The sequence below is a fragment of the Vigna umbellata genome, chromosome 2 (genome assembly GCF_029865625.1).
Source record: "Vigna umbellata cultivar VRB3 chromosome 2, Vumbellata_1.0, whole genome shotgun sequence".
In the NCBI taxonomy this organism is placed as follows: Eukaryota; Viridiplantae; Streptophyta; class Magnoliopsida; order Fabales; family Fabaceae; genus Vigna; species Vigna umbellata.
In genome coordinates, this window is record NC_142166.1 from 16,021,299 (window position 1) to 16,036,975 (window position 15,677).

Here is a 15,677-nt window from a genome sequence, read left to right on the forward strand (position 1 = left end):
CTGAATATTTTTTCCTCTTTTTATGATTTTCGTAGAGATAAAATTTGAAAAAAAAAAAATAGAAGTCAATCCAAACTTTGTTTATTCGAGTTCTTTTTTTATGGTGAAACTCAATTGATGATAACTTGTGGTCCTCCTATTTTTCTAGAATATATATTTGGACCAACTCAAGTTTACGAAAAAACATTAACAAAAACAATGATAAAATGAATTAAAACAAACAGATGTTTTTATCATCTTTTTTTAAAATAACTATTTAATTGAGTGTGAATGAAGCTGGTGCTTTGGTTATACGAAAGACAACAGATTCAAATCCAATGGTATTAGAATGATAGAATATGATAAGATCATAATCTGATTAATTATATCATATTCTTGAGAGTTAATCAACCTATTATTATTCGGCAGCTGGGATAAGAAAAGTCAACTGAAATTCCACAGTAATTCAGCACCCAAAATATTGTTATTTTGAAGAAAAAAAAATTAAATTGAATAATTTCTTCAAAAAATCTTATTTTCTTTATAAGCACAAAAAAATCTTGCAGTGACAAAGCTAATATATTGGTCATTATAAATTTCATAAAAGTATTTATTTCTTTATATATTCTTTTTTGTAAAATTATTTCTTGGCAAATACCCGTGAGAGGGAATAATCATGAAACACCTACGTTGATGGTTGGATTAAACAAATTACTAATTATCTAATGTAATAAAGCAATTTAAAATGAGGTTTAATGAATTTTGTGTTACATCCAATTCAATCCAACACATTCTTCATTGAATTGGGTTCAGCCAATTAACTTTTGGATTATATTTTTTGTTTTAAATTTTCCAACGCTTTTGTTTGTTAGAATTTTAGAGCAACTTTTTCTAAAATAATAAACCTGTTAGAAAAAACTGAACGAAAAGATTATAACTAAAAGGTAAATTTCTAAATAAAAAAAATTAAAATAAAAAAAATTCAACCAATTATATAAACGCCTTTTAATAATAATTTTGGTCAAGTTACTCAACTAATAAGAGATTACGTATGCTAAAATTAAGTTAAATTTAATCCAATTATAAGGAAAAACTAATTTCATTAGTTTGTATTATATTAAATTATTGATTATGTATAAATATTTCCACCATCAATTCAAGAGATAAAAAAATATAATATTGGAAGACGAGTGGAAAAAACAACATACCTTTATCATATATCAATAATACAAGAAAAATATCAAATGAAAGAGTGATAAATGTTAACAATACTTTATATATAATACTTCATTAAAAAAATCGTATTTTTACCCTTTTCTTAAAAAAAAAAATGAAGAGATTTTTAACTCTAGAGTTAGGTTATGAAAATTGAAACACTCTAAAATGATTTAATTTAAGCAGGCACTAAAACTACATAATTAAGAATGATCAAAGTAACTAAAAGTGTATGATAATTGATGAGTCTATTAAAATATGAAAAAACGCAGTAAAAAGACAAGGCGATTTGGCAGAAACCTAAACGCATAGATAGATGTTAAGAGAAGGAAAAGGCAGCTGAGTGTCTCCTCATTGCAACTCCACTTGCTTCACACATCTGTTATTATTATGTTTTCTATAGCTATTTTTTTGCCTTTTTCAAGTGAAAGGGTTCATATTTTAATAGTCAGCATTTGATTGATTCATTGATGGTAGAAAACAATGTTGGTTTCTTGAAGAACTTATGATGGTGGTGTGAGCCTGTGACTATAGTGGTCCCTTTGACCATACCAAAAACTATTCCTATTCATCTTCCTTCCTGCAACTTCGCCACTCGCAATGCCACTTCATACCCATTATTGCCCTTATTGCTTACGTGCCATCACAATTTCACGTCTTGCCAAACACAAAGCAATAATAATTGTAATAACCAGTCACAGGTAAAATATTATCATTAATTACAGAATAAAGAAAAATAGAAAACCGACGCTTGTGATACGTGGTGGGTCCACTGGCTTTTCCTCTTCTCCAAACTCGAATATAAAACCCCTTCACCCTCTCTTCCCATTTGTTTTGCCGTTACAAACTTCCACGTTTGAATGCCAACAACACCATGAGAGCTCCATTCAAGCACACCAAGAAGAAAGCCGATCTCTGTGAATGTCTTCCCGATGATCTTCTCGTTTTCATTCTCTCTAAACTTAGCTCCACCGCTTCTTCCCCTTCGGAATTCATAAACATCGTCTTAACGTGAGTCTTCCTTCGTCTAAAGCTTTACCCTTTTCTTTTAACATGCTTTCGTAAGCCCCCATGTTAATGTTTCTCTCAAATTCTAAAACAACAGATGCAAGAGATTAAACCGGTTAGGCCTGCACCGTCTCGTGTTATCCAAAGCCGGGCCTAAAGTGTTCGCCGTAAAGCCCAGAAATTGGTCGGAAAAGACTCACACTTTTCTTAAACACTGCGTTAACGCCGGCAACGTGGACGCCTGTTACACTCTCGGAATGGTTAGTCCTTGAACGTGAAATAAATTTTAAATATTCAATATTTTTATGCTTTTTAATTGTTTGATTTATTTATTTTGTTTATTAATTTATTCTCAGATCCGATTTTACTGTCTGGAAAACCGAGGGAGCGGACTTTCGTTGATGGCGAAGGCGGCTATGAAGCTGCACGCGCCGGCTCTATACTCGCTGGCGGTGATACAGTTCAATGGCAGCGGCGGCTCCAAACACGACAAGGATCTACGCGCGGGCGTGGCTTTGTCTGCGCGTGCGTCGCTGCTCGGGCACATCGACGCGCTTCGGGAGTTGGGTCATTGTCTCCAGGATGGCTACGGCGTGCGGCAGAACGTGGCGGAGGGGAGGCGGATGCTGGTGCAGGCCAACGTGCGGGAGCTCGCGTACTTGTTACGCGAGGTGACTCCTTCTGCTTCTGACTCTCTGATGCTGACGTGGCGGACGGCAGTGACGTGTCAGAGAGATGTCACGGCGTTGTTGAGTGACTACGGTTACAGAATTCCGGTACCGGAAGTGCAACCGGTGAATCGTTTTTTAAGAGAGTGGTTTGAATCCGGCAAAGGAAAATTAGAGGAAGGACTGAGGTTATGCTCCCACATTGGATGTGGCCGACCGGAAACTCGACCGCACGAATTTCGACGCTGTTCTGTTTGTGGGAAAGTTAATTATTGCTCACGTGGATGCCAAGCCATGGATTGGAAGTTAAAGCATAAAATGGAGTGTTCGCCCACTGAACACTATGCGGAAGGAGGTGCCGGTGTAGACCTAAATAACGAGTTTGCCATTCCAAACGATGCCGTTTGAGGATGAATTTCAACCGACAAATGAGAAAAAAAGGAAAAAGAAAAAGGAAAAAGATGGGGCTATTAGATTTACGTACTGTGTACATATGGGGTAATTTTTTTATTTTGTATTTAGACATCAAGTTATATATATATATATATATAATATATAAATCAGTGGCCAGCGATGTCATGAGTATTTTTTTTTTATTAAAAGACGTATTTTTCGTGTTAACTTTACTAACCCGGTGAATATGTTTGATAATTATTAAATACATAGAAGGAGAAGGGTGTTTTTATTAGAAAATGATGGGGTAGAGAATGTGTTGAGAAAAGAGTATATTTTCCCTTTTGAGAATGGATAGAGAAGTTGAGATTAGGGTTTCTTAATGGGAAGGTTTTGTTGAAAAGTGGGAAGTGTGAAATGAGGAATATTGATTAGGTTACTATTTATGAGGATGCAAGGAAGATTTGGGTGGGAATTTAGTGTGATTAATTGGAAATGGAGAAAGAGATGGGGAATAGAAAATGAGAAAGAAGATGAGGTGATGGATGGGTAATATTGTGGGGGAAGGAAAAGGATTGAAAAGGAATGGCATAAAGTAGAAAATCCAAAAGCACATTGGCGCTTGTGACTCCTCTATCTCTTTCTCTCTCTCTGCTTTCTTCAGTATCTATTGAGTGGAGAGTGAGTACATCCATTAACTATTTTTGGTTGAAGTTGCGCTTTCAAAAGATTATCTACGCTTCCCCACGAATTAAGCTACAAGTTATTCATTTCCCCACTCTATTTCTCCTCTTCAACTCTTTTTAAACCATTTTTCTTTACCAAAACAGTTCGGTCATACGCAATTCTTATTGACTTTTTTAAATATTGTATTCTCAAACTCAAACTCAAACTCAAACAGTGTTTCATTTGTATCCGTCTGTGCAGAAAAGTTGACATAGTATTTTATGGTTACGGGGCAAAAGATAGTGAAAAAGTGAAGGTGTGTGTTGATGTTTGTGTAGGTTTAAAATACAAGTGGTGGATGTGTATCATGTCATGCACGTGGATGAGGAGCGTCGTATACGGTACCAACTACTCCTCTACCAGCACAGTACTAGGTACCATGATGTACATGAATGTCGAAAAGGCGAAGGTAGAGTGAGATTTTCCGGAAGAGAAAGGCAACACAGCATAAAGAAGCAGCAGACAGCAGAAGTTCCATGTTGTTTACGTTATCGTTGTTGTCGCCACACCGCAGAGGACCCTTTCCTATTCAAACCCATGATTCATCACGATTTTGACGGTTACTAATGCCCAACTTCCACATCGCTCCTCTTTTCTCCACTTTACTGTTCCAATTATTTATCCAATTTCTTTATTTATTTAGTTCTCTTTTCCATGATTGTAACAAATATAACCTTCACGTATATATGTTATAAATTCTTATAGTGTAATTTCAGACCCGTTCTTACATTTTTATTATGTATAAATTGTGTTACTTTTTTATTTAGTTTAAATTGATATAAACTAATGATTTATTGATGTATTTAAAACCTTGAACTAATTTTTTAATAATTTTATTGTTTTTTACTCTATTAACTCAACTTAATTCACTCCATTCACAAAAATATATTGGGTTTAGCATATAAAACGATAAAGTCAACCTACTCCGATATTCTTTTGATAGATTAATCTGTCCAGATTCTATCCACTGTATAAATAATCTAATTTTCTATCTAAATTGAAAGGAAATAAATCATAGGGTTATATTTTGAAAGTTATTTTTTTTATTGAACTTTTATAATAATAATAATAATATAAATGAAATGAATAAAATAAATAAATAATAGTTAGGCGATACCGCTGTTATTATTATTTTTTTACGTAAAAGGTTATAAATTTTGAAGTCATAAAATTTAGGGTCTGGTACCAAATTCTTGTTAAACCATTGCTAATAATTTGTTGATTTGTCGGCATAATTCTATATTTATAATTGATAGGGTCTCGATCCAATTAATTAAATGGAAACAAAGGAAAAAGAACAAAAATGAGATCGATTTAGTCCATAGGTTGGATTTGGATGTTAAAAGAAAACCTGATTATAATGATGATTCTAGTGATGGATTTTTTTAGATTCTGTTTCGGTATCTAGATCGATCAATTACTTTTTAAGGGTTAGTTAGTGCTTGCTCTAAGTGCGATTCGTGCTAGTCTATGTTGATTGGAAGTACCCGGTAATAGTTTTCCGATATTAAAATTAATTCGTAATTTATTATTTTATTTTAGAATTTTATTTATAACTTTTATAATGATTTTTTTTATTTATAGTTCATCTAATTACAGTCTAAATTTTACTAATCTTGATTAAAGATTTAATCAATATGTTTTCTTGTTTTAAGCCCTTCTACCACGTCTACTCAATTTTTTTGGTAAAAATTTTGCATTGTTTGCTTGACTAATATGGTAAAAAGACAATCAAAGTTTGGCTTACTTAAAGTGTGATCGGATGGTCCATACCGTAATAGAATCCTAAGTTTGATATCATTGAAAAGTTGTGAAAAGGTTTGTGTTTAGACCGCTCAATGCTCTATGCCAATTATTTTCTCCTATTGCTTCTCCTTTGTTGTTCGCTTTCCTACTTAAGGTAATAAATCCAATCGTTTGTCTTTCTTCGTCTAAGGAGTCTTGTGGTCAAGATGGTCAGAGGTTAAGTTGATGATGTGTCGTCGATGGTGATGACGTCATTCAGGTCTTCGCATGATAGCCAGGGATCAATTGCCTAAAGTCTAGATTTGGTCGACAATGCAACCACGGGTGTACATATTGAGAAAAAGAATAAGAGCAAATCTTCTCATGACGCTACTGATAAGGATTCGATCACAAAGATCAAAGTTGAATTTTCTAACAAATGGGATGACTAAACCGTCTAGTCATATCGAGTTACAATTAAGCACCCTATGAGGTTTGCCATTATGCGACTCGTTTTTGTTGGGGTAGGGAATTGTGTGATTAGGTTGAGCGATCGTGTGTGCTCAACAACAATGTTCACGGTAAAGTCCTCAATCTACGAGTTTGCAAGAGAAATGAGTGGGTGTGTCCTGGTAAAGAAAACTCCTCAGGACTTGTTTTATATGTTTGCCTATTTGTTCAATGATATGCTCATGAGAGTTTCGTTCAATGAGTTTCAGATGGGCATGCTACGTGAAATCAACCTTGCGCCTACTCGGCGTTCATATAGGTGTTCCAAATTTTATGCTTAGCATTGGATTTGATCACTAGGCTAACATTGTTCTTTCATTTTCGTACCCGCCAAACATGAAGAAGGGATGAATGTCTCTGATTGCTGAAAAGGAGAAATGGCTCTTCAACCTTTGTGTTATTAAGACAAGATTGTCTAAAGAGAATAAAATGTTTAACATTTCGAAGTTTTAAAGTTTAACAAACAAAATTTAACGAAATATCATTTAAAGATGAATAATATCTGAACAATGTGCACATAAGAACATTTTTAGTAAACGATTATAAAACAAATCATGACGTGTCAAGTTTAAAAGAATAAACAACATTTGTCAAAATCTTGTCTAGTGAGAGAAGTCTTAAACGCTATATCTTATCAATGGTCATTACTTGAAAAAACTCAGACTTGCACTAAAGGTTTATTATACAAAACATGCCTCAACACTATTTCAACGTATAGATCATTAAATGTATGTTTGTACTCTACCTTGTTTGTTATGCTTTTTCCCCTTGGACATTGACAACACCAAGATATACTTAAAAGCACTGCATGAGGATCACAAAGACATCGTGAGAGAGGAAGACATTCCTGAAATGTTTCCTAAAGCTTTATGTCCTACTTCAGTTGTATAAGCTCTAACTATGAAAACAATGTTGTTCTTCCCAAGACACAAAAAAGTACATATCTTCGAACGAGATTTTGATTATATAGACAATACTTATTTCTGTTTGTATTCTGAGGAGTAGGTTTCTTTCTAGGTAAGAACATCGTTCTACGTTGAGGTATTCCTTTAATATCTTCTCACGATGAGCATTTAAAGGGGTATAATAATGGAAACGGGGACCCATAGTTAACTCTTTAGGTCTTGAATCATGACCCATCATGTGTTGTTTCTTATCAGCCCCCTTCTTGTCACTAGATGTAGCTTATGCTCGCATCTACTTCTTAAAGTCCCTAATTCCTTCCACTAGTATGAACTTGGTCGTTCTCTATCTAAGCTCATCCAAGTTTTCTACAAGTTGCATGCATAAGCTATCTGCTAAGAGCCCTAGTTGTAAGGTTGTGATCGTATGGTGAATAGCCACCTATGGGCCAAGGTTCCATATCTACCCCGCCAATTTTCCAAATTTCTCCATGAACTCTCAAAGAGACTCGTCATCCTCTTGCCTTACATTGACCAAAGCAATCTAAGTCAAGTGATGTGATCAACTTGTAACATATTGTGCTTTGAACTATGATCGAATGGTGGCAAAGCAGTTAATGGAGTTTAGGGGTAGTAGGGAAAACAAAGCTAATGCCTCCCCTTTTAATAAGGTAGAGAAAACCCTACACTAAATGACATCGTTCATCTTATACAACACCATTTGGTTCATGAATATTCTGATATTCATGTCCGGGTCATTGGAGTTATCATACTTGTCAAAAACAAACATCCTCAAGTCATCTGACAAAGGTATTTCCACAATACCTATGATGAACGAGATCATCCTGATTGTATCCATTATCATAATGGACAAGTTATGGTCTTTGCTAACTCTAAAGTTGGCTCTCTTAAACTATATGGTCGGGTTCGTCACACCGCTTGGTTAAACCTGACAAGTTTGGGGTGGAAGGAACAAGATTCTTCATGCCTTGTCCCTACCACATTGCTACGTTTTCATCACATATGGTTCTCAACTCTTTCTCATACTTGTGTTGTGTCTTATCCATTCGATTTTGCAAGCTCTTCATCATCTCAATAGGGTCCATCGATCGTTCAACAGTCTTGGCATAACACTGCTTGTCATGTTCCTTGTGGTCAACATGTGAGTTTAGAAATTCGTCACTCAATCTTACGACAAGCGCCAAAATATTTCGATATGTAAAGTTGGTCAATCATTTTCTAAGGATCGATCATCCAGTTATCTTTCCTCCAAGTGTGATTTTTATATTTCCACACCAGGGTACCTATCAATGATGTTCAAATACCAAAGTTAGTTTTATTTAAATTGCAAGAATAATAAAAGTATAATTAATGCAGAACTTACCACTTTATCTCAAACCTTTGTTTATAATTTTTGTAATAAGCTTTTCAATATACAAGGCTTAATTGCAGTCCAAAATTCATTAATCTTGATTAAAGGTTTAATCAACAAAATTTTTCCACTTGATTTTTTGGTAAAAATTTCTTAGACTACTTAATGTAATAAAAATATTACGCGAGTTTGATTACTTAAAAGTTCACCGTTCAATGAACTTGATAACCGGGCATGCCATACCATACAGATTCTATAAATTATTTTAGATGTATGAGTAAAACTTTGTAATATCATAATTTTATATTCGTGAAATTATGTAATTTAAATTTTATATATGTTTTAATAGTAATAAAAAGAACTTTTATTTTCTATATTAGAATTTTTGTACGGCTTTCCTATTTTTTATTTAAAAATCTGAGGACGCGCACAATCCAATCGAACTATTTCAAGTATAATTGTTTTAACTGAGGTAACAATTAAAAAAAAGTAAAGTATTCCAAACTAATTCATATCGATCGATTTAAATATCTATCAAAATCATCACTCCAATATTTTGACTCTTTATTAGAAGGTGGGTTTAAGCCTAACTCAACCCCACAAAACCGGCTTGTAAGGTGAGGTTTGCACCTATCTCTAGTCGATGTGGAACTTCCAACACACCCCCTTCACGCCGAGGTATAGACATCTCGTGCGTGATAGTAGAAATTGGATGGTCCGATAATGGCCCGATAGCGGGTGGAATAGAAGAATAGAATGCCCACTCAGAACTCGCTAGGATAGGCTCTAACCATGGCTCTGATACCATGTTAGAAGTGGACTTGAGGCCTAACTCATCCCCACAAAACCGACTTGTAAGTTGAGGTTTGCACCTCACTTATATTCCACCCGCTATAGGGCCATTATCGGACCACCCAATATCGACTAGAGATAAGGCCAATTTATAATATATAAGTGAGGTGCAAACCTTACCTTACAAGCCGGTTTTGTGAGGATGAGTTAGGCCTCAAGTCCACTTCTAACATGGTATCAGAGCCATGGTTAGAGCCTATCCTAGCGAGTTCTGAGTGGGCATTCTATTCTTCTATTCCACCCGCTATCGGGCCATTATCGGACCACCTAATTTCTACTATCACGCACGAGATGTCTATACCTCGGCGTGAAGGAGGTGTGTTGGAAGTTCCACATCGACTAGAGATAAGGCCAAATTATAATATATAAGTGAGGTGCAAACCTCACCTTACAAGCCGGTTTTGTGAGGTTGAGTTAGACTTAAAAACCCACTTTCTAATACTCTTAGTAATAGAATTTTACTCTAAATATTTCTTAAGCTCAGAATATTTAGACCCTTAAGAACATTTTAAGTATTCTACAAAAAACGAAAGAAGGTTCCGAGTTTAATAATAATATTACGTTAGATACACAGGTCTAAAGTGGTGGTGTGTGGGCAAGGATAACCCATAGTTAGGTGGAAGCTAGTTAAGTGAGAAAATAATAGACTAACCATGATTAATTATATGATTAAATATAGTTTATTTTATGAGAAAAGGGTGGAGCATCAGTATCTTACAAAATTGGAATGAACATCATCTGCTTAGGGTTGTAGTTATCCAAATTTGTAAAATTATTATTTTTAGACTCTGATCATGTGAAGATAATTTACCAGTTTAAATTATATTTGATTTTCATTCATAAAAAAAAATATTGTCTCATGGATAGTTTGCATATTGTTGTGAACGAGTCAAGTTGATTTGACATGAAATGATATCTTATGAATAGTAAATGAAGTGACAACCAACGATTTTCATCCTCTAATTATATCTTTAAGGATAATTAATAAATGGAATATGAAACTTTTGTAAATAAAGTTGATTTTTCTATAATTTAAAATTAATTTATGTATGAATTGACTTGTAAGAATTATTTCATATAATTTTCAAAAATATTAAAATTCTTATTTTAACTTTTGTAAACTAATTTAAATGGTTGAGGAAATTATACGCAACCGTCGTCCCCACAAAAAATCATTATAAGAATAAAAGAAAATGACTATAATTCAATCAATTTTAAAAAAAAATACTAATATAAGTTTAGAAATTTAATTTATATTTTTTTAATTTTAATAATTTAAAATTATGGTACTATGAGTTTTAAATAAACCATACCAAAATACATAATATACAGATTTGATCTTATCTATGCAAACAAATTGTGGCCGACACCCCCACAAAAGATCAAAAAGTAGATAAGAAGATAATTGATCAAAATATGCACCAACTCAACAAAATATTTCTATAAAACAATTAAAAATATTATTTTATTATGTAAATTTGATTTCTCTTTAGTTCCTTAATTAAGATTTTTTTTTCATTTTTTAAATTATTTTAGTCCTTTTGTCTTTTCTAAACCGCAAGAGAAAATGAAATTTATTAATTGCAGTATACAAGATATATTCATAGTAGTCTAAGTAGAAACTGATGCACCAAAACTCAATTCATTATATCAATACTATGTTTAGGTAAATTTTGACTTTTGTTAATCATTAATATAAGCACTGTTAGAGAAACTCATTTAAACCAAATTTAAAACAAAATGATCTAAGCACCTAATCAGAAATAAAACTACAATCAACACAACAATAGATTATATATATATATATATATATATATATATATATATATATATATATATATATATATATATATATAAAAACTATTACCAATAGCATAAAAGAGAGATTTTATACATTATTTTAATCATTTTAACGACCTATAAAAGTCAAATTAAATATAAGGCCATAACATCTCAAAAATATAGTCTAAAACTATATAATAGAATAATCACATTAAATAATATTACAGATCAGTCTTACATTAAAATAGAACGTACGGTGGTGGCCGAACGACCTTACAGAAAAACTAGAAAATTAAAATCGGACAACATAAGCAAATCCCGACCGAACGATTTACAAAATACTATACCGAATGGTCCTACCAAAAGCAAAGGGAAAAGGCGATCGAACGATCACCTTACTATCAGACTATACTACTGACCGAACGATTCTACTATTCGGTTTTAACTTCTACCTCGACTAAGTTTTCTTCTTCCAGCGCCTCTTCCAGCAGCTCGTCTCCTTCTGCTCACATCCACATGGATGATCATTGCAACAGAAGGACAACCGAACGTACAAAACAGACAAGACAAGAAACATAGGGTAAGCTTACGTAATTTAATTCATGTATCAACATATATTTCACACAATTCAAACACACAAGATAATTTATTAACTCATTCATGCAAAGCCTAATACTAGACTGACTGTCCGGACTGTATGAATTTTGTGTAGCTACGACGCTCGTGCACCTGGGTGATATAGTAACTGGGATGCCTTCAACAGCTGCCACCCGAGGTTAGTCCTATCTGTCCAAATTAACAATAAGGACTAGGACCTCCTGTCGTTCCCACACATGACTTACCCTCCTCTACGTAAGGACGAGTAATCACGGAACATCAGGATGAACCGCCAACTTAGCATGCCCACATTCATACTTTACAAATTCCAATATACATTCATGAGTTATTCCTCCCTAGAACACTCGTCCATAATCCAAAACATTTCATCCATATCATATTTTATTCATCTTTCATTATTAATCATCTCAATTAAACCCTTCGTACAAAGATCACTAAGGATACCAAATACCGAACGTTCAATCCCAACTCAAAACGAGACTGAACACTTGAAGCGAGACCGAGAGGTCTCCAGTTCCAAAATAGATTAGACTGAGAGGGTTACTATAGGGTTGAGAAAGAAACCGAGTACAATTAGATATCACAAGAACGAATAGAACGAATGTTATTTACAAAGTGAGCCAATTAAATGAACTGACCCTTGAGAGCTCAAACCGAACACCGAAAAGACCATGCCAAGTACTAAGACTCTAGGCCGAAACCAATGGATACAGACACTTCAAGGCATTCAAAGAATAATACTTCGAAGAATTCACATGAAGAAACCGAACGCTTATAAATACTTAGCTTATTTGAGTTTAACATCAAGAAAACCGAATGTCAGTCAATGACCCAACACGGTAGAGAGAACTCTATTGAATTTGGATGAACGCTATTTTCATCAAGATAGATTATAGAAAAGAGAATGAGCGCTTGGGGTAAGACCCAGCACTAAACAGTACGAGCGCTTGGTGAAAGACCTAGCTCTAAATCGTACGAGCGCTTGGTGAAAGACCTAGCATTAAATAATACGAGCACTTGGTGAAAGACCTAACACAGAATAGTACGAGCATTTGGTGAATATAAGATATCATTTGACTAATGTTCAAGAACGAACAGACATACTACTACACAGATATACTTAAATTTATATTAAAATACCAAGGATAGGATATCCTTGGTGGAACGCCTGTACATAAATTGTACTAGACGAAGACGCTCGTCCTCAACATAAATTCCTTCCAACGTCAAAACGAACGTTCGCTCATCTACCAACACCTGCCTTCGCTCGTCTGAGTGTCGAACCCCTCGCTTGACACATGAAATTCACTAAAACAGCATGTACGTGGATTTGAGTGGTTCTGACTAGGGATGGCAACGGATCGGGTCGGGCACGGATAGTGCCTACCCGCAACCCGACCCGACAAAAAAAAATCCACCCGCTATCCGACCCGCTACCCGCACGGATATCCGCTTAAAAAATATCCGCGGATATTTTAAAACCCGCGGATATCCGTGGATACCCGTGGATATCCCATAAATATTTAAAAAAATATATTTTTATAAAATATTATAATAAAATTTAAATAAAATTACAAAAAATATATAAAATATAATATATATTAAATTAAATATAAATTAAAATTTAATTTTAATTATATTTAACTTTATAAAATATAAATTAATGTTAATTTTAATTAAATTTAACTTAATAAAATATAAATTAAATTTTTATTTTTATTTTTTGCGGGTAGCGGATATCCGTGGATACGGATAGTATAATACCCGCACCCGACCCGTTTATAAGCGGGTATTAAAAAACCCGCTACCCGCAACCCGCGGATAGTAAATATCCGCGGGTACCAACTATCCGTCGCGGATTTTATCCGCGGATATCCGCGGGCGCGGATTTTTTTGCCATCCCTAGTTCTGACACATACAATTCATGTTAGAATGTTAATAATTCTTATATAAATTTACATTAACATTTTTAATCCAAACATAAATTAATCCGTTTAAAAAAATCATATCAAAATATGTTAGACGTAAATTTATGTACGTGATGTCATACATAAATTTATATTTATTTATTAATATTACCATAGACTTAAATTTATACTTGGTAATACATATATGTAAATTTATGTATGTGTTTTTTTAAAAATTCAATTAGTTTTAACATGATACCAAAACTTGGAAATAAGATATTATCAAGAACAAAATATACATTTCAAATAGAGCATTTACTATACATAATAAACATTTCCACTAAAAGTCAAAGTAATAGAAGTTTTTCTATCGAATAAAATGGATATTTTAACTTAAAACAAAAACTAATTAAAACCTAATATAAGGAGATAACATATCCATTTTTGTCTTATTTGATTCATGTCATTATTTGATATAGGTGATAGATCATTAAACAGCTAAAACAATTCAATTCATGCCCAAGTGATAAGTGTTTACCTATATCTAATTTTCAAGAATTCCTACCTCGATGTTTCATCCAATATATAATGTAGTACCACGTTCAAATTAATTAATATGCTTCTTATCCTAAAATAAATAAAGAAAAAATTAATATCCTACACTTGTTTACACAGAAATAATTAATTTAAGGATTAAATGAAATCTAACCTTAGTATATAAAATTTGAACTTGTTTTTGTTTATTCCTTCCACACAAAATGTTTGTGTCAGTCACAACTTTGGTTAAGTAGAAGGCATGTTAGTTATAATTTTAAAATATACTAGTGATATGATAGTTATAATATTATTTTTGTATTAATTTTTTTAATTTGTTATTGGGCTTTCTGTAAAGAGAATAAAACTAGACAACTTAATAATGTCCAAGAATGATTACTATGAGACCTATAATGAAGGAGAAATGGTTAGCTGAATAATTACCATAGTTTTCACAAAAAATAAGAAGTTACACTCAGTTAGACTAACACTTCAATGTATGGAGCCAGGTAAACATGTCTTTGTGAGTCGGTAATCCATGTATATATTGTTATATTTGAACCTTTGGGTTGCTAACATTTTTGGATAACCAATGACACAATTGTGATCGCGGTGGTACAACGAACCATACAAAAAGGGGTTTAAAAAGCGGTTTTGGAGTCGTCACCATAGTTTATTCTAGAAAAACCATGAAAAACCATAAAATGAGACATGAGGGTCATAAAATGATGTCTTGAGCAGTTATATATCCAGGACCTTTGAAAGAAATTGATGCGTCTTATGTTCCATACATATTAGTTTTCAATACAGTTTCTTTCAAATTCATGAAAATTTCATGTATTGATTCTTCAATACTTATTCATGTGGTATTTTCTCTGATTTTAAAAGTGTCCATAATAAAGACGAAAACTGGATTTTGGATTTGGGATTCGGTTACGCATAAGAAATATATTAACACCCTACTATGCATGCCTAAAGGAAGTACCATTAATTAAATGTACAAACTTGATGTGGTTTTCAAAATATTTAATTTTTCCCATAAATAATATTGTAAAGAAATAAAATTGTTTTTATTTTGTTTTATGGGTCCAACAAGGATTGACCTTACTCCTATCTAATTCTCATTCATGATGAGAAATCAGGGTAGTTCTTTATAAAAGATTGATTTGGATTTTTTTGGCATTTTTTTTGTCATGATTAAGGGAAAAAATGAAAATAATAAGTACTAAGCCGACACGGATTACCAGAAAGACACCAAAAATAAAAAAATCAAATATTTTTTATTTTTTGAAATTGTTTATTTAATTTTTACAAAAAAAAATTGAAAATAGATTTCTTACTATGTGAGGGATTAAACCAACACCAAAAGAAATAAAACATTCTGCTTATGATTTTTAAAACAAGATATTTGTGAATAGTAAAAATTATGCTCCTCAATGAAAATGTCAAAGTTAAGTGTAAAAGAAAAATGCATATAATATTAAGA

At 33.1% G+C, this 15,677-nt stretch overlaps 1 protein-coding gene across 3 annotated transcripts; it reads left to right on the top strand.

The window, feature by feature from the left end:
- The first annotated feature begins 2,009 nt into the window (after nucleotides 1-2,009).
- LOC124833355 (F-box protein At1g67340-like) lies at nucleotides 2,010-4,718 on the top strand. 3 transcript variants are annotated; one of them, XR_015784159.1, is made up of 4 exons: nucleotides 2,010-2,205; nucleotides 2,300-2,462; nucleotides 2,559-3,368; nucleotides 4,191-4,718. XR_015784159.1 is itself a non-coding variant. In XM_047307814.2 (3 exons), the coding sequence occupies exons 1-3, from the start codon at nucleotides 2,069-2,071 to the stop codon at nucleotides 3,276-3,278; spliced, it is 1,020 nt and encodes a 339-aa protein (XP_047163770.1). In that variant the 5' UTR covers nucleotides 2,010-2,068; the 3' UTR covers nucleotides 3,279-3,444. The 3 variants fall into 3 exon arrangements, 1 of the variants encoding a protein (XP_047163770.1); XR_015784158.1 differs by having other exon boundaries at nucleotides 4,268-4,718; XM_047307814.2 differs by lacking the exon at nucleotides 4,191-4,718 and having other exon boundaries at nucleotides 2,559-3,444.
- Nucleotides 4,719-15,677: the final 10,959 nt, after the last annotated feature.